The sequence below is a fragment of the Bombina bombina genome, chromosome 2 (genome assembly GCF_027579735.1).
Source record: "Bombina bombina isolate aBomBom1 chromosome 2, aBomBom1.pri, whole genome shotgun sequence".
NCBI classification, from domain to species: domain Eukaryota; kingdom Metazoa; phylum Chordata; class Amphibia; order Anura; family Bombinatoridae; genus Bombina; species Bombina bombina.
In genome coordinates, this window is record NC_069500.1 from 336,577,990 (window position 1) to 336,601,132 (window position 23,143).

Here is a 23,143-nt window from a genome sequence, read left to right on the forward strand (position 1 = left end):
AAGAAATGATGTAGGGAGAAACTGTAACTGCAACAGGCTCCTCATGATGCCTAATGATCAAAACCCCAAGCTAAATTTACTTTTCTAAAAATAGTTGAAGGACCACTCAGTACTGATGAGATGCGACAATCTGGCCCAGTGAGTGATCAATATCTAAAAAATACTAAAGAAACAACAAAATGCAAAGGTGCAGGTTAAAACAAAATGACAATTTAGAATTTTGTTAAAGAATTCCATTTTGCAAAAATTAATATAGGGCTAGATTATGTGTGGAGAGCAAAATTGCCCTTTCTCGAGTGTGATATTTGTGCTCCACTTGTAATACCAGTGCACGCAAATGTGCGCTGGTATTATAAGTTCAGAAGAATGCGAATGCAACCTCACAGTCACGAGACCGAGTTCTAACTCTCTTTGGTGAAATTCAGTTTTGAGTTTAATGCCCCTTTAAATCCATTGATAGAGAAAAACTGTTTTTGAGGGTATTCTTCACATTAGAAGACTTGATAATAGTGCAGGTAACTTTATAGGAGACTTTACTTATATTTGATCAGTTTTTAATTGCTGTAAAACACACCTCAATACACTTTGATCTATAAAAGTCTTTGAGAATCTTAGAATGACTTTTAAAGGAAGAAATAAAAAGGGTTAGATTGCAAGTTAGCCGCAATGCAAACGTGACCTCGCGTTAGCATTGCATGGAAGCTTTTAGTTCACTAGAGCACGCTTCCATAGGCTCCAATGGGAGCCTTGTTCTCCTGCCATCAGACATGGCAGAGAACCTAGGGTAGCAAAGAGGGTAAGTCGCGCAGCGATGGGCAGCAAATATAAATATATATGCATATGAATAAATACATATATATTTATGTGTTTATATGTGTATATACTCATATTAACTCATAAATATATATGTATATAAGCAAATACATATATATATTTATAGCGAACACACAGTCCTCTTTGATCGCAATGTAAAGACACTTTTCAGTGCTGTTTTTTTCTAACACCCCACACCCTCCAGTTTTAACCCCTAAAAACTGCTTAGCACAGATTTTTTTTTATTTTTTTAAAGAATCTAATATTTTTTATTTTTCAAAAGGCACTACACACATTTATTGGGGGGCATTTGGGGCACATTTTAAAAAATAACCAGAGGTCTGACCTCTGGTTACATTTTTGAGCACTAATTGCTATTGCGATCTTGCGGTAGCAATAACCAGCCACTTGCCCGTTTATGGACGTGCGATAAATTAGAGCTCCAATTGTAATCTAGCCCAAAATTAGCTCCTTTGGATTATATAATATACCAAAAGTGTTATATACAGTATATTCATATATACAGCCTTGTCAATATGCTGACCTGAGTCCTGTATTAACCTAAGCCACTATAAATAAACCATTTAAGACACAGCTTAATAAAGCAACACAATTCCCTTAATGAGGGATGTACTACAGAAGAGAAATTATACATTAAACGTGCAATCTGTACATAGCACAATGATCATATCACCAATTATATTTCAGATTGAGCCTTTAGAGTCCTTTTCAGCAAACAGCTATTTGATTTTCTCTCACACTCAAATACAATGTTCAACAAGGCTGCATTTTTCAGTTAATGCTTTATAAGATCATTTTGCAATGATTGACACGTATAACTGTGCTTCATCACACATGACATTTAAATAACGTGTATGCTTTAGAAACATTGAAACACATGAACTGATTGTGTTTAGTGTCATGGTCGCTAGAAAATCAATCCCATAATAACACACACGTTTTTGATGCAGTAAGCCACACGGTTAAAGATTATTACAGTAGGAATACTGCATAGCTAATCTGCGTACATGGTAGATCCTATAAATATGTTCCAATACTCCACATGGACATTGGTATAGAAGGAAATTATATGCTATTTCAAGCTGTGCTAAAGAACCACTTGACTGAAAATATTTCAACCAAATCAATTCAACCTTTTAACTTTTATTTTAGGTTAGGTAACTGTTATTCCAGAATTTCCTATGCAACTAATTGACGAATGTTCCATTAATATTTTGTTTGTTTTGTCAAAATAATAACAGTCATGAATTTAATTTAAAAGATGTTAAAAACAAACATAAAAACATATACTGAGATAAAAAAAAATGTATGCTTAAAGAATAGCACCAAAAAGCAAAAATAATTATATAAATATAAAATATAATGTAATTTGGTCGAAAAAAAAGAAGATAAAATGCTTCTACATTCAAACACTAACATGGCATTAAAATAAAAAGAGATTAATAAATAATAAAAAATAGATGTTAATGCAATGATTCAGTGTATGTGAGTATTTTTTTTTAATTTTCACTATATTATTTTATTTATATATATTTTTTTATTTTACATTTTTATAATGTTTTCTTAATTTCACTTTTTAGCCATCATAAACACTTTGGGGTAGATTTACTAAAGGTCGAGAGGACATGATTTGCTGTAGCGAATCATGTCCGCTCAACATCGCTAAATTCTGACTGCATACGCTGTCAGCATTTTACATTGCACAAACATTTCTAGTAAAAATGCTTTTGCAATCGGTCCTCACTCCTAGGTAACTTTACATGCATGAGCTCAATGTTATCTATATGAAACACATGAACTAACGCCCTCTAGTGGTGAAAAACAGTCAAAATGCATTCAGATTAGAAGTCGGTCTTCAAGATCTAAGAAATTAGCATATGAACCTCCTAGGTTTTGCTTTTAACTAAGAATACCAAGAGAACAAAGCAACATTGGTGATGAAAGTAAATTGGAAAGTTGATTAAAATTTCATGCCCTATTTGAATTATGAAAGTTTATTTTGGACTTGACTGTCCCTTTAACTTGGTGCAACTGCCTCGAAAACCCAATAATGCCCACGCACAAACAATAGCGCTCCACTCATAATCTAACCCTAAATGTTTCTTGGGTTTTAGTTACATTAAGTCATTAGAAACTGTTACCTGCTTGTTCTGTTATTTATAGTTTCATATTTTTGTAGTTTCTCTGGAAATAATAAATGTAAAACTGAATCAAAAAATGTTGTAAAATTGCCAGTGCCCCCCTTTAATCAATGATCATCTTGGTGTTTATTATCATAATAGCTCAAAAATAAATGCAATACTAAGTTAGACATTGATTTACAAACAAGATTTCAGTGATGAAATATCTTTATTCACAACAGTGGATTTTAGATAAAGGAAGTCAGTGAGCTTACCTTGTACTTGTGTTTGATAAACTATGAAGTAATCAGATGTGCCACAGCTCTCAAATTCCTCTCCACTACACTTCTGAGCACACATCTGCTCATCCTCTCGCTCATGAAGTGTGAAATGAGTTGTGGGGAAAGCACAGTGGCAGACTGTTCCTGCAAGGACTGCCAATGGATATTCCTGTGGGAAGTTAGGCAGAAACACTGGTTTAGTTTGCTTCTCGGTAACAAGAGCGCTAGGCTGTGTGTCACAGATATTTTTGCTTCACTCTGCTGTAACTTATACTTGCAAAGCATCAAATGTAATTGTGGAGGTGGAAAATCGCATCTGCTTAATTATGTACAGAAACCCAGAAGTAAAGAGAAAATGTATTAATTAAACCCTTTTGGTTACCAAAAATGGCTTTAGTCAGGAGAATATTTGTCATTAGTTAAAGTAGGCAGTTTTTTTTATTGGTCGCTTCACTAAAAGAGACACCTGCATGTTTGACCAAATGATACAGCTTTCTATTCCATAATTTATTTTCTACACATTTTCCATGTGAGAGGCTACATGTTGGATTTTTACAGTCCTTTTAAGCATAGTTACAAACACTAGCACATCTAGCTATGCGTCTCTTAGTAAATTATGCTTATAGGAGTTAGAATTAAAGGTCTAGTCCTAGCTGCTGTGCATTGATAAACAAATGATTGCAGCCCTCTATAGCAGGCAAAGGGTAATACATAGTGGATGTCCATTTAAAAATAATTTTAACCTCTTTTGCAAATTGGTGATCAATGTTAAAATCTCTCACTCTTCCTGAAATATTGCTCAAATTAAGCTCCCCACCTCAAACTAAATTGATTAACCTAATTAGAATCATAGCAGAATAATATTATCTATTTAACTTACAAATACAATTCTTACAACTGGTCTTTCTCTCTGTTTTATTGTAAAATGATTATTAATATCAAAGAAATTGTAAACTTAAGGTTAAATTCATGAGAAATGACAGCTGTGAAGTGTATAAATCTACAGTCGGTATTTAAGGAATAGAGACTGATATTGTACTATTCATAGTAAAGTAGTGATAAACACAAAAATGTAAAACCTGTGCAGAAATAATTGTTTTTCATTCACACAAAAACATATAAATGTAGAAAAATAATTTGGCATAATTGTAAAGGTTATTTTGGATTTTATTACCTAATTATTTAAAATTTATTGATAGTAAAGTGAAGGTAAACTTTGATGAATGAAAGCCAGTTTTTTAAAAATACTATTAAAAACAGGGGCATTTCATTCATCAAATTTTAGAAAGCAGCCATTTTGTTTCAAAACTTACCTTTGTTCTTTTCACAGCCAGAGCAGCTTCCCCAACACGAAGATCCTCTTTTCACACGTCAGCAATGACTAATCCGGCTTTAGGCAATGACTCCCCGGGGGGGGAAAGCCGTAATTGGAGGAAGCAGGATTAGTCATTGCTGACGTGTGAAGAGAGGAGGGGAAGCTGCTCTGGCTGTGAAAAGAAGGAAGGTAAGTTTTTATTTAAAGTTTTGAAAACTTTTAAAAAATCATCTTTGGGTGAAACATACAAAATATGTTTACTGAAATAACTATTCAACAATAACAAGACATGTGCACAAATCACATGATCAGTCTATAAGCAATAAAACCTAATTTATTTTCTTATAGAGACTCAGAATGTTACATTACTTTTGAAAAACAAACAAAAAATATTTTTACTTTCTGGCAACTAAATTTCTTTTACTTAAAGTGCAACATTTTTGTTTCATGAATCAGATAAAACATGTAATGGTAAGCAACTTTCTAATTGACTTCTATTGTCTAATTTGCTTTGTTTTCTTGGTAACCTTTTTTTAAAAGCATACCTAGGTTGGCTCAGGAGCAGCAATGCTGATTGGTGGCTGTACTTATATTCTCCTTGTTATTGGCTCACATAATGTGTTCAGCTAGCTCCCTATAGTGAATTGATGCACCTTCAACAAACGTTTTCCAAGAGTACAAAGTAAATTTGATAATATGATTACATTGTGTCAGGGTCCCTGGAATCAGACTGAGACGAGAAATGCAAAAATAATCAAACCTTTATTAATAGCAAAAAATAATAAAAAAAAAGTCCACAAGTCAAATAACAAGCCAGGAGTCAAAACCAGAGCTGGTAGTCAGACAAGCCGAGTCAGGAGCCAAAGCAAATAATCAGACGAACCGAGTCAGGAGCCAAAGCGAGTAGTCAGACGAGCCGGAATCAGGAACAAGGAGAACAGCGGAGTCAGGAACAAGCCAGGGATCAGGAACCAGGAGGGACGTCAGACAGTCAGGTAATACACAGGAACAGGAACTCTCACAAACAGGTCTGAAACAACGCAAGGGCAAAGCATACTGAACAGAGGCTCTTTAAATAATAAGTGATGACATCACAATTCTGAGACTGCAACCTGTCTCACATGGATGATGTAGACCAGTCTGGCCATAAAAGGGCATGCATGAAATGAGCAGCATCACACACTATGCACCAGAGTCAGCAAGAGAGGTGAGTAAAATGGCTGCCAGCAGCACATGGCAAACAAAGCAGGGAAAAAACCCTGACAGTACCCTCCTCTCAACGAACCCTCCCCCATGGGAGCACAAAAGGCTTATTGGGGAAATGGGCAAGGAAGGCACGGAGGAGGGCGGGAGCATGAACATCAGAGGAGGGAACCCATGAACGCTCCTCCAGTGAACCAAATACTGTATGCGGCCCCTGGACATATGAGAGTCAATAATGCTGCTGACCTCATATTCTTCATGGTTGTCAACAAATATAGGATGGGGACGAGGCAACACAGTGGTAAACCAATTACAAACTAATGGTTTCAAGAGGGAGACATGAAAAACATTGGAGATGCGCATTTAAGGAGGAAGGTCAAGAGCGTAGACCACAGGATTGACCCATCGGAGTATTCAAAAAGGACCAACATAACGGGGAGCCAGTTTATTGGAAGGCACATGAAGGTTCAAGTTGCGGGAGGACAGTCAAACCCTGTCACAAACCTGGTAGGAAGGCACGGGCAGACACCTACAATCAGCCTGGAACTTTTGGTGCTGCATAGAACGATGAAGGCAATCCTGAATCTGCACCCACGTGGAATGGAGTTGCTAGAGATGCCCCTCCAAAGCCTGGAATACCCTGAGACATGAATGAATCAGGCAACAAGGATGGTTGAAACCCATAATTTGCCATGAATGGGGATAACTTGGAGGAAGCATTAATAGCACTATTACGAGCAAACTCTGCCCAAGGTAACAGTTCAGACCAATTATTGTGGTGATCTGAGACATAGCAATGGAGGAACTGTTCCAGAGCTTGATTAGACTGTTCCGCAGCCCAATTGGATTGATGGTGATATGCTGAGGAGAAGGAAAGCTGGATCCCCATTTGAGCAAAAAAGGAACGCCAAAATCTGGAGACAAACTGGCTACCCCGGTCTGATACTATCTCCTTGGGTAACCCATGTAAACGGAAGACCTCCCGGGCAAAAATTGAAGCAAGCTCTTGAGCGGTTGGCAGCTTCTTCAAGGGAATGCAATGTGACATTTTAGAAAAATGGTCAACCACCATAAGGATAACAGTATTGCCGTTGGAAACAGGGAGCTCGATAATGAAGTCCATGTAAAGTTGTGCCCAAGGACGCTCACCATTAGCAATAGGTTGAAGAAGATCCACAGGAAGACGTTGAGGAGTCTAATTCTGTGCACAAACTGAGCAGGAGGCAACATACGCAGCAACATCAGAACGAAGACCTGGCCACCAGAATTGTCGAGTGACAGACCAAATCATTTGGTTCTTGTCTGGGTGACCTGTGGCTTTAGGATAGTGGTAAGTTTGCAAAAGTTTAGTTTCTCTGGAATAAATCACCACTAGGTTTCTCAGAAGGTGCATTAGTTTGTGCAGCCAGGATCTACTCCCTCAAAGGAGAAGTCAAATTAGTATGTATGGTAGCCAGAATATGGTAAGGAGGTATAACTGGAGTAGGTACAGACTCCTCCTTGGACAGAGGCGAAAATTGTCGAGAGAGGGCATCAGCCCTAACATTCTTACTACCAGGCAGGTAGGAGACCACATAATTAAACTGAGACAAAAATAGCGCCCATCTGGCCTGTCGGGGTGACAAACGTTTTGCTTCAGATAGGTAAGTTAAATTCTTGTGGTCAGTAAGAATTAGCACTGGTACACTAGTACCCATGAGAAGATGCCTCCATTCCTTGAGTGCCAAAATGATGGCCAGTAATTCCCTGTCGCCAATTTCATAATTGCACTCAGCTGGAGACAATTTCTTAGAGAAGAAACCACACGGATGCAAGGAACCATCAGGCGTAGGATGTTGAGACAAGAGGGCACCTACTCCACTCTCAGAGGCATCAACCTCAAGAATGAAAGGCAGGGCAGGGTTAGGATGAGCCAGAACTGGAGCAGCAGCAAAGGCAGTCTTAAGACTATCAAAGGCCTTAATGGCAGTAGGTGACCAATGGAGTGGATCATTCTCTTTACGGGTCATGTCTGTGATAGGTTTGACCAAGGAAGAAAAGTTTTTAATAAACTTTCAATAGTAATCGGCAAACCTCAAAAAATGTTGAATAGACAAAGACCAACTGGACGAGGCCACTGCAGAACTGCAGACTACTTGTCAGGAACCATGGAGAACCCTGCAACAGAGATAACATAACCTATGAAGGTTACTTGAGTCTGATGGAACTCACATTTCTTGAGTTTACAAAACTGGCCATTCCCACATAGTCTCTGAAGAACCCGTGTAACATCAGAACGATGAGACTACTGCAACATATCTCGTAGGATATCATTAATAAATTCCTGGAAAACAGCAGGAGCATTACATAGGCAAAAGGGCATTACAAGATACTCATAATGCCTGCTCCTGGTGTTAAATGCGGTTTTCCATTTGTGACCCTCCTTGATCCTAACGAGATTTTACACTCCTCTCAAATCAGGTTTAGAAAAGACCGTAGCTCCCTTGAGGCGGTCAAAGAGTTCCGTAATGAGCGGAATAGGGTAAGCATTCTTAATGGTAAGACGATTAAGACCCCTATAATTGATGCATGGTCTTAACTCGCCACCCTTTTTCTTCACAAAGAAGAAGCCAGCCCCTGCAGGAGAGCAGGATTTGCGGATTATCCCCTGTGACATAGCATTGGCAACATACTCCTCCATAGCACAATTCTCCACAACAGACAGAGGATAAACCTGGCCCGAGGAGGAATGGCTCAGAGTTCCAGGTCTATGGCACAATTGTAAGACCGGTTAGGAGGCAACGTACCGGCACACACCTTGTCAAAAACATCTAGGAATTCTCGGTACTCTTCTGGCAATTGAGATACCAAAGAAGTGCACAAGACTTTAACTGGTTTCCGAAGACAAGTGGAAATACATTGCGGAGACCATGACAAAATTTCGGACCTGCGCCAGTCGAGACTGGGATTGAGTTTTGGAGCCAGAGATAACCCAGAACAACTGGAAAATGCAGATAATTTATCACCTGGAACTGGAGGGTTTCAAAGTGGAGAGCCCCAACAGCCATGGATAACGGAGCGGTCAAGTGAGTAACAAGTGCGGGCTGAAGGGGCCTGCCATCAATGGCCTCAATAGCAAGCAGAATGGACCGAGGCAAAACAGGAATGGAATGCTTTGATGCAAAAGCACTGTCAATGAAATAGCCCATAACACCAGAGTCAACAAAAGCCTGGGTGACTATGGAGGAGTCCACCCAGGAAAGGACAACCATGATGAAAGGTTTCTCCTTTAACGGTTCCAGGGACGAGGATAAACCACCCAAGGTCTGCCCCCGACAGGACCTTAGGTGTGAGCGTTTTTCCAGCCATGTAGGACAAGACTTCAAAAGGTGGCCCTGTAACCCACAATAGAGGCAGAGCCCCTCCCTCCTCCTAAAGGCCCTCTCCACCACAAGAGACGCATGAATCCCAACTGCATCGGCTTAGCGGTACCTGGTGACTTGGGACCAGGAGGCATGGGTGGAGAGGGAGGCATGGGTGGGAACGAACATGTAGGAGACAACAGAACAGGAGGCTTCCGCAAGCTCTCCTTAAAAGAGGGATTCTCTCTTAGTCTGCTGTCAATTAGGATAAAAAAAGACACCAAAGCCTCGAGATCCTCTGGTGAATCTCTGGCAGCAACTTCATCTTTAATCACATCAGAGAGCCCATGAAAGCAGGCTGCAACAAGGCTTCATTGTTCCAACCTACCTCTGCGGCAAGCGTTCGGAACTCAATGGCATACTGAGCAACAGATATTGTACTTTGCTAAATGGACATGAGAGGAGAGGAGGAGGAGCGAGCTGGAGCATCAAATACCCTTCGAAAGGAGGCCACAAATTCAGGGTAATTTGAAATCACAGGTTTATTAGTCTCCCACAAGGGATTAGCCCAGGCAAGAGCTGTGTCAGAGAGTAACGAGATGAGAAATCCCACCTTAACTCTGTCAGAGGGAAACGCATCTCAAAGTAAATGCCCACCTGGTTAAAAAACCCTCTGCACTGAATAGGATCATCTCCATATCGCTGAGACAAGAGGAGACAGATGCGCCACATGGCCCAATATTGTTTGATCCAAAACAGAGAATGATTGGCATTACTTTATTAAAATATTAAAAACAAAGGAGACGCATATAGCAAGTATTCTGTTAAAGTTTTATGAAGCCTGATGAAATAGCCATTGGCTGAGAAACGTGTCGCCTTTGTTTTTAATATTTTAATAAAGTAATTTTTTACTTTGAACACTTGCTGCCTTCTTTTCTGGGACCTGGTTCCTGAGCTGGGGGTCCATTTGGATTTTCCTGACTGCTTTTGATCTCTGGACCTCTGCTGTATCCTGAGTGCCTTATCATTAAGTCTATTGGGTGACTGTATTGACCCCATTCTGCTCCTATAGTATCAATGGAGATGCTATCAATATTGTGAGTTCCATTCTCATTTTTTGGTCTTGATTCCCCATTGTCCTAACAATACTAGGCCACATAGGCACCTGTGTCTCTCTTATCATTTTAATATAGACATCACTTCTTATGCGGGAGGCTTGGTCTTCTGGGTGACTGTAATATGTCCCAGACTGTCTCTACAGCACTGAGTGAGGTGCTTTCTCAAATGTGAGTTTATTTCTTGCATGCCAATCATTCTGTTTTGGATCAAACAATATTGGGCCATGTGGCGCATCTGTCTCCTCTTGTCATTGTAGATTGCTGTTCCTGGATCCCGGCCTGGATCTCCACTGATAGCTGCCTACTATTCCCAACCAGAGACTTTCTCTACTAATTTATATATCATATTAATTTTATTCTGTTTTATTTTATTTTTGTACAATTTTTATGCCATTCTGATTATTATCATAATTTCAATTTTCAAAGGGGTTTAATTCTATGATCTAAATTTGTAGATCCTTAGTTATATAAAATATATATTGTCTATGGTGTATTATATAATTTTTTGCAGTCATTTATATCTGAGACTGCCCTAATAATAACTATCATACATTCTTTATCTCTCAAACTGCACCAACACCTTACCTTCTCTCAGTGGTGCTTTAAAATATATTAAGGATTGACAGGCCTATATCAATTTCCACCATATTTCTTGTCTCTTGAACTCTAGTTACTACCATTTGTTATTTTTAGGGCGCACCCTCATCTGTTTGTTGTTCCATATCGCTGAGGTAGAGGTGCAGAACTGGACATGCTCCTGGTAGGATTAAGTGCAGCAGCGGAAACAGGAGCAGCCATAACTTGCGTAACACTTTGGTCAAAATGTGCAGTGCGAGTCAGCAGGGTTTGCAGGGCTAGTGCAAATTGATTCAAGCGGTGATCCTGTTCATCCATCCTGGAAATGATGGTAGGTAAAGGTGGATTATTAGCACCATCAGGATTCATGGCCCTTGCGCAATGTCAGGGTGCCAGGAATCAGACTGAGACGAGAAGTGCAAAATAATCACACCTTTATTAATAGCAAAAAATAATAAAAAAAAGTCCACAAGTCAAATAACAAGCCTGGAGTCAAAACTAGAGCTGGTAGTCAGACGAGCCAAGTCAGGAGCCAAATCGAATAGTCAGACGAGCCGAGTCAGAAGCCAAAGCAAGTAGTCAGATGAGCCGGAATCAGGAACAAGGAGAAAAGCAGAGTCAGGATAAAGCCAGGGATCAGGAACCAGGAGGGACCTCAGACAGCCAGGTAATACACAAGAACAGGAACTCTCACAAACAGGTCTGAGACAATGCAAGGGCAAAGCATACTGAACAGAGGCCCTTTAAATAATAAGTGATGACATCACAATTCTGAGACTGCAACCTGTCTCACATGGATGTTGCACACCAGTCTGGCTATAAAAAAAGCATGCAGGAAATGAGCAGCATCACACACTATGCACCAGAGTCAGCAAGAGAGGTGAGTAAAATGGCTGCCAGCAGCACATGGCAAGCTAAGCAGGGAAAAAACCCTGACACATTGAAAATCAGTTTAAAACTGTATGTTTTTTTTATGAAAGAAAAAATGGGGTTATGTCCCTTTGAATGGGCATGGAAGTCAAAAATAAACTTTCATGATCTAGAGTGTACAATTTAAAAGGGAAGTTCATATTTACTCTCTTTCTCTTAGTATCCTTTTATGCATTGTGTTAACATAAGAACATACTGAGGTAGGCGCATAACACTATGGGCTCCCTTTATGAAGCTGTAGAGGCAGTCTCAGAGTTGTTATGTGCAGGTTCACTCATGTGCATTTCTGCAATGAAGTTAAAAAGCAGTGGTCATACATCTGCTTCCTGTCCTCCACCTCAGAGGGCAAGAAGAACCTTCGCCTCCTGAACTTAATAAATGGTGCTTACATGAATAACATTGTTTCAAACATGGTTGAAAATACTGCCGACATATAATGCTCAGTACATGAGCACGCTACTTCAATATGCTCTAATGAAATGGAGCTACAGTTTATCAAAAGACAACAAGAAAAAAAAGTAATTTTTATAATAGACGTAAACTTGACTTTTTTTAAATAGTCTCTGAATCATAAAATTTTAACATTGATTTCCATGTCCCTTTAACAACTGTGTACATGTGTTTCTGCACTTGTAGCAGAGATAAAGAGACCTCCTAAAAACAATCGCCTAGATTACGAGTTGTGAGCGCTATAGGGAAATTAACGAATGCAACAAAAGTTGCGTTCTTTAATCCCCTATAGCACTGCCATTACAACTTTTAAAAAAACCCAGCTTGTGCATGCGATATGGGTTTTTTAAGCTTCATACCGCACCAAAACAAGCGCTGATTTGACGTGCTCATGCACGCTTTCCCCATAGACATCAATGCGACACCTGCGATCGCGGAAAGAAAAGATCCGTAACGCAGCCCCATTGATGTCTAAGGGGAAAATGAAAATACAGTTTAAACCTAACACCCTAACATAAACCCTACGTCTAAACAACCCTAATCTGCTGCCCCCAACATTGCCGACACCTGCCTACAGTTAGTAACCCCTAATCTGCCACTCCCGATATCGCCACCACTATAGTAAAAATATTAACCCCTATTGCGCCGCACCCCAACATCGCCCACACTATAATAAATATATTAACCCCTATTCTGCCACTCCCTGACATCGTCGCAACTAAATAAAGCTATTAACCCCTAAACCGCCAGCCCCTCACATCGCAACAACCTAAATTAAACTATTAACCCATAACCCTAACGTAACCCTAACCCTAATGTAACCCTAACCCTAACGTAACCCTAACCCTAACACCCCTAACTTTAACATAATTAAAATAGAGATAAATTAAACTTACAATTATTAATTAAATAAACCTATTAACCCCTAAACCGCCAGCCCCCACATTGCAACAACCTAAATTAAACTTTATTAATCCCTTAACCTAACCCTAACCCTAACACCCTCTAACTTTAACATAATTAAAATAGAGCTAAATTAAAATTACAATTATAAACTAAATAATACATATTTAAAACAAAATACATACCTGTGAAATAAAACCTAAGCTAGCTACAATATAAATAGTTACATTGTAGCTAGCTTAAGTTTTATTTTTATTTCACAGGTAAGTTTGTATTTATTTTAACTATGTAGACTAGTTAGTAAATAGTTATTAACTATTTACTAACTACCTAATTAAAATAAATACAAAATTACCTGTCAAATAAAACCTAAGCTACCTTACACTAAAACCTAAAATTACAAAAAAATTAAAAAAACCTACCATTACAAAAAAAAAATTATCAAAAAAAAATAAAAATAATTTATCCTATTCTAATACACTTTAAAAAAAAAAAACACCCCAAAATAAAAAAGCCTAATCTAAAATAAACTACCAAAGGTCCCTTAAAAGGGCGTTTTGGGGGCCCTTAAAAGGGAATTTTGTAGGGCATTGCCCTAAGTTAAACAGCTCTTTTGCTACAAAAAAAACCCAAAACACCCCTTTAAAAAATACATTACACAAAATAACAAACAAATTATCAAAAATAATAAAAATGATTGGGGTTAGGGGTTACTAGTTTAAATTAGTTTATTCCGATGTGGGGGGATTTCGGTTTAGGGGTTAATAGTTTAATTTATTATATTTCATTGTGGGGGCTTTCGGTTTAGGGGTTAATAGGTTTATTATAGTGGCGGCGGTGTAGGGCTTAATAACTTTAGTATAGTGGGGGCGATGTGGGCGAATGGCAGATTAGGGGTTAATAATATTTAAATAGTGTTTGCGATGCAGGAGGGCAGTGGTTTAGGGGTTAATAACTTTAGTATAGTGGTGACGATGTCGGGGAGCGGCTGAATTGGGGTTAATACATTTAATTTAGCGTTTGTGATGTAGGAGGGCCTCGGTTTAAGGGTTAATAGGTAGTTTATGGTTGTTAGTGTACTTTTTAACGCATTAGTTATGAGTTTTATGTTACAGTTTTGTAGCGTAAAACTCATAACTACTGACTTTAGATGGAATCCCATTAAAAAATGTCATTTTTACGAGTGCGGTACTTACGTTGCGTTACAGGCTAAAAGGCTTGCAGTACACCTATACAGTCAAGACTCGTAATGGCTGCGGTGCTGTGCGCTGTGGAATCTGTTGGCGCTCTACAAATAACCGATAATAATAAAAAAATACCATATTTTCAGCGTTAAAAGATGAACGCACAAACTTGTAATCTAGCTGAATGGTATTCTATGGCATTGCATGACATTATCATTTACAATAACTCTCATCTATATACTGGCATCAACAACTCAAAGCTATACTTTACCTATGGTGTGATAAATCTTCCTGTCTTTCCTAGCATATTTTGTACCTTCCTGACTTTCTCTCGTTTAGCTGACACCACAAATGGCACCTCCTGTGCCTTCATATGTGTTACCTTTGGTTTAAAAAAACCCCCAATACTTTCCCACTGTAGAATATGTGCAAATACCAGGTCACTAGGAAACCATTTCTTAAAGCTTTCAAAAACAGTATATGAGGCAAGCATTATTATAGCCAGAATATAACTGCAAAGGTTATATGTAGCAGGAAGGATTTGAGTCTATAGCTACAAGATCTGGAGTATATTAATGTACATGAGAAGACTTTAGACTTAATCCCAAAAGTGCTTTAGGTATGTGGTCAAAATGACTCATTGGAGAGGGGATGTGCACCCTCACTTAGTAACCTAAATTAGTTTCTGAGCAGTAAAATACTCCCTTACTGAAATTGCACATAATACAAGAACAGTACAAAGGAAACTATTGTCTGTTACATCTGGCTGCTAGTTAGCAATATATAGAGTTTGATAGACTATACTGTTATGAAGGGATATTTCCCAATTTATATCTGAAACTTTTTTGCTATCTATATTTTCCAGTATTCACCTGTATTTTGTTAGGTACACTAAGAGACGCTATATATCAGGAGAGGAATTAGTGGGGTTTAACATATTTTTAATACTTACTACTAGTTTGCTTATTTAAAAATAAATGTCAGCTGATTTAATTATCTCCCACTTGGATAAAGTAAAGTGCATACAATAAAGAATTGTTCTGAAAAAGTATAGCTATTGACACATTTGAGAAATGAAGGGCAGCACTCCCAACACCCCTTTGAAATTCCATCACTTTCCATACTTTTGAACTATGGATTATGGGACTGTTCCAAACCTTCCAAGCTTGTTGGATATTGTTGGATTGTCTAGGGGTGGTCTTCCCACATCTTCCCTTATTAGTGCACATGTCCTGGTTTCCCAGGACTGCTTTCCCCCTGACACATAATGACTTCACCCAATCCTTCCCATGAGACCCTCAGTATTTTCATTGCTAACAGGTCGCTCTCACCTCCCTGTCTCGGAAAATATCCAGGAAATGTTGAGAGGTATGATATTTCCTTAACATGTGTTAGTAAGTTTATTTCTTGGGCAAGTGTTTTACATAGTTCTTGCTAGAGGAAAATTTAAGAGACCATGAATATTTATCCTGAAGTTAATAAATCCCGACATGATGCCAATTGCAGAAAATGTCTTCTGAGTGTAAATGTCTTCTGACTGTAACCCCACACCTGGGGACTGGATTAATGACAGAATGGGCAGAGATGTAGCAGATGAAAAAGAGGTAGGTGTGGGTGACAGGAGGGGAATCTCAAGGTGAGCGTCTGGCACGCTGGGAAAACAGACCAAGGATGGACAAGATGCAGATCTGACATACGGCACAACAGATTGAACCAATTACTGCTCAGTGCCAGCAGCAACAGATACAATGGTTCTCTGTGAGTATTTGCAATTATATCATGACAGAAAGTCATATCAACAACGAACAAGCTTTCAAAATATGCTGTTCCCCTTCTCAAATCATGCTGCCATAGGCCTAGATGGTCATGGGCAAAATATATATCTGGACAAGGTGCATTATTATTTATAGGGCAGCAACCTTTAAAATATTTGAAAAACATTTCCTATCCAAGAATATAAGACTGCACCTTATTATTATTGATTGCTACCATTTTAATAAAAAAACATGACAGAAGGGTCCCCTAACACACAGAAAAAAATACATACTTTTTGACTTTGACGGAACAAAAAAAAAATGTAATAAGTAATAATCATATCAAAATTAGCATTAAGCAGGTATGGAATGTGTACGTTTTGAGCAGTTATTTTACTGATATGTTTAGGAATAGTCATTTAGAACCTTAACACAGCATATCATCAAATTATCAAATATTATACTGGATCTGGATACTTGCAATGAACTGTAAGTGATGTCACTGCTAAACAAAACTGTTTTAAAATTGATATAACTACTTCTTAAAATGAAATGATCTCTGTAACTGGCTGAGCTGCAAGCAGCATCACACCGGGGGACAATCACACAAAAGAGAGATGAAGAATAAGGGGCATTACAGCAAGTAGATGAGACTGTACAGAGGCTGTTAGATTAGGACACTTCCATCCTACATGTATTTATTCAATAATGTCAAGTTATAGGTTACAGATGAAAAACAGACCCAGTAAATCAAAGAATTGATGCTTTAGTGAAACTAATGTTCTCTGATGTTGCACCAGTAATTTGTGACTTTGTCACCTACAGAAAGGTTACTAAAAGGCCTCAGACTGCATCTTCCCCAACCTCATTTGGATTTCAAAGTGCAGAGTTATGAAGGAGAATTCCTTAGGCTGTCAGGCAATTTAACACTCATCGCTGATGTAGTGTGGGGTTAAACAAGGGTTTTAGTGCTCATACAGTATTTTTATTTATACCTTTAGTAGATAGTGAAACAGTAAAAAATAAAGGGGTAGATTACGGTTATGCTAGTGCGAAAAGGAGTTTATCGCAGCTCTTATCACGCATCAGAAGTAGCGCCCATATTACAAGTCGAAAGTAAATGCGATCCCTTGATGCAATTGAATTTAATGCATCTCAGGATAGTGCAATTTCAGAGCTCTGGTTAACTGTTATGCGAGATAAAAAAGTTGCACAAAACACATACAAAATACATTTAAAAGTACAGTTACACTTATAATAACTCGGTCTAAAAAAAAATTATTATAAAGGCACATTTAAATAAAAAAATTTAAGGGTTTAAAGATATGAGGTCTCAGGTGTCAGAAAAAAAGGCATGAAAAGGACTTTGACATAGAAATACATACATATTCATGTCTAGTATGTATATACAGTATGTGTGTACATATGTATTTATTCAGTTATATGTTTATTTACACACATATATACACATATAAACGCATAAATACATATGTATATATACAGTATATATACAGTATATATATATATATATATATATATATATATATATATATATATATATATATACAGGGCCGCCACTAGAAATTTTGGGGCCCCTGACTTAACCATTGATCAGGCCCCCCCCCCCCTTTGACATGTGCAATTTTTGACCAAGTGACTAAAACTTATATGTACTTTATTCTTAAGTGTCTATTTAAACTTGGAAATGTTGTAAAGGTAGTAGCATACAAACACACAGACACACTCATACACTGAAACACACACACACACTCACACATAAGGATTCACATATAGACACTCTAGCAGACATGCAAAGAAACACACTCACACAGACACCCAAACAGACACTCAGCACTTGATTACATTGACCTGACAAGTAATGAGGTAGACTACAGTTTTGTAAAAAAAAAAAAGGAGATTTAGAAAACAAAATATGGAAATCTGATTATCTTTTTGTAAAGGAAGATGCCAACTAAATGATGACAACAGCATGCAGTGGCTGAAAGGAACAGCCCTGAACTGCCTAAACAATAATTTAAAGGTTAAATGGTGGATTGGTGACTTTCGTAAAGGTCTCATTAGTCTCAAAGTCTGTAGAAAGATGTGAATAATCAGTAGTAAGGTCAAAATGTCCTAAAAAGGAACAGACAATGGACACACACACACAAACTCAAAACTTGCACATACACCCAAGGAAACACTGACAGAGACAGCCTCAGAAAACACAGAAAGACATATACACACACACACACACACACACAGACACCCACAGAAAACACGCAAAGACATACACACAGAGAGACAACCACATAAAACACAGAAAGACATTCATACACACACACTCACTGAGACATCCACAGAAAACGCACAAAGACATACACACACCCTCACAGAGACACCCACATAAAACACAAACCCTCACAGAGACATCCACAGAAAACACAGACTTACACACCCACCCTCACAGAGGCATCCAGAGAAAATACACAAAGGCAAATATACACACACCCTCGCAGAGACACCCATAGAAAAAGCTCAAAGACATATGCACACACCCTCACAGACATCCACAGAAAATGCACAAAGACATGCACACCCACCCTCACAGAGAGACCCACAGAAAACAAATACATACACACTCATAGAGACACAGGAGGAAACATTTATGCACCTTGCATTCCGTAAATCAACAGTGTGTGACATTCATAATAAAAAAATTGCAGAAATTAAGAGATCACTTTTTAAAGAATCATATTTGTAAATGTGTAGACAAAAATAATTATGTGAATTCAAAATTGTACATTAATGATCTGGGTAGATAGCTAGATGAAGAAAAGTACTTTTAAAAGGTTGACGTGTTTGTTTGTTTGTTTTTTTCCCCATTTTCCCCAACCAAGAGCACCACTTCAAATATAGTGTTCAAATGTTCCCATCTGTCAGCTGTACTTAAGGATTTTGAAAATGCTGTACTCTAACTCTATATGGTCTTGGTGGAACCATAAGCTGTGGTACTCAGTCTCATACCATTAGATCTGGTTAAATGCAGGATTTAGGCTTGTTTGTATGTATTTCAAAATTAAGTCAGCTGTAGTGTAAACTGAACAGTTTTAAGTTAACCTGTCTCATTTCAAACACTGAGCAATCTTAGTCTGAAAGTATAACATTTTATGCAGATGTAAAAATCTTAGCTAAAATTCCTCCTTGCATCAGGAAAGTCCTTGCATAAAGGGGCAGTAAACTGGAATATATATATATATATATATATATATATATATATATATATATATATATATATATATATATATATATATAAATGCATATCTGCCAAAAGGGCACCTGCCATTTGTGTATTGAGGAGGAAACATTTCTGCATGGTTTTAAATATAGAATTTCTACAACATTGTCAAATAATCATACACTGCTGCTAAAAAAAAATTGTTTTTATGGCCCCACCATACAATTACTACCACACTGAAGTTACAATCCCAAATTGCACAAAGAAATAAAAAACATTTGCTAAGTAAGTCCTACCTCCTCTGCAAATGAAAGTGATCTGCCGTCTGACTCAGGCACACACTGTACAAACAAAGTGCCAAATCTGTCTCACACTGTGCATAGTGGTTTAGTGCACACTCACAAATCCTCTCAAATGCTAATACTTTACTCCTTGTAATAATATTTCCCATGCTCAATTAGCACTCTGCTGTAGTACCCACTGGTGGCTGCCAAAATTTAAAAAAAAATGTTTTTTTTTTTGTTTTGTTTTTAAGTTCTTGCCTCATGGGGCCCCCCTGGCCCATTGGGCCCCTGACAGGAGTCACCCCTGTCACCCCCTGATGGCGGCCCTGTATATATATATATATATATGTGTGTGTGTGTGTGCACTGGAGCTCTCTACAGTCAAGTAGCTGAAAACATGAAAATTCATATTTATGCAAAATTCATATTTAATAAAGGTTTTAGCTTTGTAAATATTTTCACATAGGGGAATATGTTCTATATATTTATAAATATTTATCTATATTTCTGTATATCTATACCTACATAAAATAATATATATATATATATATAGAGAGAGAGAGAGAGAGAGAGAGAGAAATATGTATTTATGAATAAATAGAACATATTCTTCTATGGGAAGAACATTGGAATATGAAATATTAGTATTTCATATCGGTTTATTCACTTAAATAAATGCAAATGGGTTCGTGCACGAGTAGGCTGTTAGCTTTTTTCTATTTTTCGTTTTCCATTGAAGTCTTTGGGGGAATATGTTAACTCGGTCGCGATGTTCAAAGTTCAGTTTCTTGCGCTTCAGGTTAGCGCAATAGCGAAAACATTTTACTTTCAACTTGTAAAAGGTAGTAAGACAGCCTCGGGTGGAAGGAGCACTGTAGTGAGGTTTACCCATGCAGAGTGATAATTATTCTTCATGTAAAACCAAATAAATTATTTTGTTTCTTGCTGATAATTTAAAGTGTTCTTTTAGCAAAATCGGTTTATTTAACCACCAGCAAAAAAGGTAGCTTTATAGATTGTTAAAGGGACAGTCTACACCAGAATGTTTATTGTTTTTAAAGATTGATAATACCTTTATTACCCATTCCCTAGTTTTGCATAACCAACACAGTTATATTAATGCACTTTTTACCTCTCTGATTAGCTTATATCTAAGCCTCTACAGACTGCCCCCTTATTTCAGTTCTTTGGCAGACTTGCATTTTAGCCAATTAGTGTTTACACCTAGGTAACTCCACATGCGTGAGCACAGTTTTATCTATTTAACTCACATGAACTAACACCCTCTAGTGGTAAAAAACTGTCAAAATGCATTAAGCTTAGAGGTGGCCTTCAAGGTCTAAGAAATTAGCATATGAACCTCCTAGGTTTAGCTTTCAACTAAGAATACCAAAGCAAAACACACACACACTCACACATAAGGATTCACATATAGACACTCTAGCAGACATGCAAAGAAACACACTCACACAGACACCCAAACAGACACTCAGCACTTGATTACATTGACCTGACAAGTAATGAGGTAGACTACAGTTTTGTAAAAAAAAAAGGAGATTTAGAAAACAAAATATGGAAATCTGATTATCTTTTTGTAAAGGAAGATGCCAACTAAATGATGACAACAGCATGCAGTGGCTGAAAGGAACAGCCCTGAACTGCCTAAACAATAATTTAAAGGTTAAATGGTGGATTGGTGACTTTCGTAAAGGTCTCATTAGTCTCAAAGTCTGTAGAAAGATGTGAATAATCAGTAGTAAGGTCAAAATGTCCTAAAAAGGAACAGACAATGGACACACACACACAAACTCAAAACTTGCACATACACCCAAGGAAACACTGACAGAGACAGCCTCAGAAAACACAGAAAGACATATACACACACACACACACACACAGACACCCACAGAAAACACGCAAAGACATACACACAGAGAGACAACCACATAAAACACAGAAAGACATTCATACACACACACTCACTGAGACATCCACAGAAAACGCACAAAGACATACACACACCCTCACAGAGACACCCACATAAAACACAAACCCTCACAGAGACATCCACAGAAAACACAGACTTACACACCCACCCTCACAGAGGCATCCAGAGAAAATACACAAAGGCAAATATACACACACCCTCGCAGAGACACCCATAGAAAAAGCTCAAAGACATATGCACACACCCTCACAGACATCCACAGAAAATGCACAAAGACATGCACACCCACCCTCACAGAGAGACCCACAGAAAACAAATACATACACACTCATAGAGACACAGGAGGAAACATTTATCAGAGAGGTAAAAAGTGCATTAATATAACTGTGTTGGTTATGCAAAACTAGGGAATGGGTAATAAAGGTATTATAAATCTTTAAGAATACCAAAGCAAAATTGGTGATAAAAGTAAATTGAAAAGTTGTTTAAAATGACACGCCCTATCTGAATCATGAAAGTTTATTTTGGACTAGACTGTCCCTTTAAGTAATATATTCTACTCTAGTCATGTTGTGTACTTTGGTCAAAAAGTTTGTATAATCCCAATGGAAAAGCTGTATTTGGCTTACATGCTAAGGGAGTAACAATGGAGGAGAGGAAACAGTATAAAGAAAGGTTAGTGTAGGTTGTATGCATCCCTGAGTGAGAATTTTGTGTTTAATCCTAGAGGCAAGAGGAAGCCAGTGAAGGGATTGGCAGAGAGGTGCAGCAGATGAAGAGCAGCGTGTAAGGAAGATGAGCCTGACAGAGGCATTCATTATGGAATGTAAAGGAGCTAGGCGGCAGCTGGGGAGACCAGAGAGGACAGAGTTGCAAGGTGGGAAAGGATGAGAGACTGGATTAAAATCTTAGTTTTGTCTTGTGTAAGGAAATGTCTAATTTTAGAAATGTTTTTAAGGTGGAAGCTGCAGGATTTTGCCAAGGACTGAATGTGAGGAGTGAAAGAAAGATCTGAGTCAAGTGTGAGCCCAAGACATCGGGCATGCGGGTTAGGGGTAATGATGGGGTAATGATGGAGTTGTCGACAGTTATAGAGAGATTGGGGGTGGAGATTTTGGAAGAAGGAGGGAAAATAAGGAGCTCAGTTTTGGAGAGATTTAGCTTGAGGTAGTGAGAGGACATCCAGGAAGAGATGTGAGAAAGACAGTTAGTGACACGGGTTAGCAAGTAATGAGATAGGTCTGGTGAAGAGAAGTAGATTTGGATGTTGTCTGCATACAAATGATATTGGCCATATTCCTGCCATGTTACATGCTATTTTCCCAAATTCTTCCTGATCATCTAAAAGTGTGTATTGTAATGTAGAGAGGGTACAGGCTTGTTACACTTGCTGTGTACAGTGACATCTAAAGTTCTCTGAGCTGGCAAGATTATTAAAGAATGTTCACCAGTACTTCTATTTCCCTTGTGGAATGATCTAAAGCCACTTTTTATCTTTAAAACAGGGTGTCTCACTATGGGGTGTATACCGCATTTTTGAATGCGAACAAGATGCATACATTACAAAAGTGCACAATAAAATTTGCATTTTAAAACTCTTACAAAACAAATAATTGAACTTAAAAAAATTGTAATAAAATTCTTCATCAAAAATCGTATTTTATCAA

At 38.0% G+C, this 23,143-nt stretch overlaps 1 protein-coding gene across 1 annotated transcript in view; it reads right to left on the reverse strand.

The window, feature by feature from the left end:
• WSCD2 (WSC domain containing 2) overlaps positions 1-23,143 on the reverse strand; it is a 344,950-nt gene that overhangs the window by 85,079 nt on the left and 236,728 nt on the right. The window contains exon 5 of the mRNA XM_053701694.1: positions 3,230-3,404. Coding sequence (XP_053557669.1) covers positions 3,230-3,404 — 175 coding nt within the window. The remainder of the gene's footprint in view (positions 1-3,229; positions 3,405-23,143) is intronic.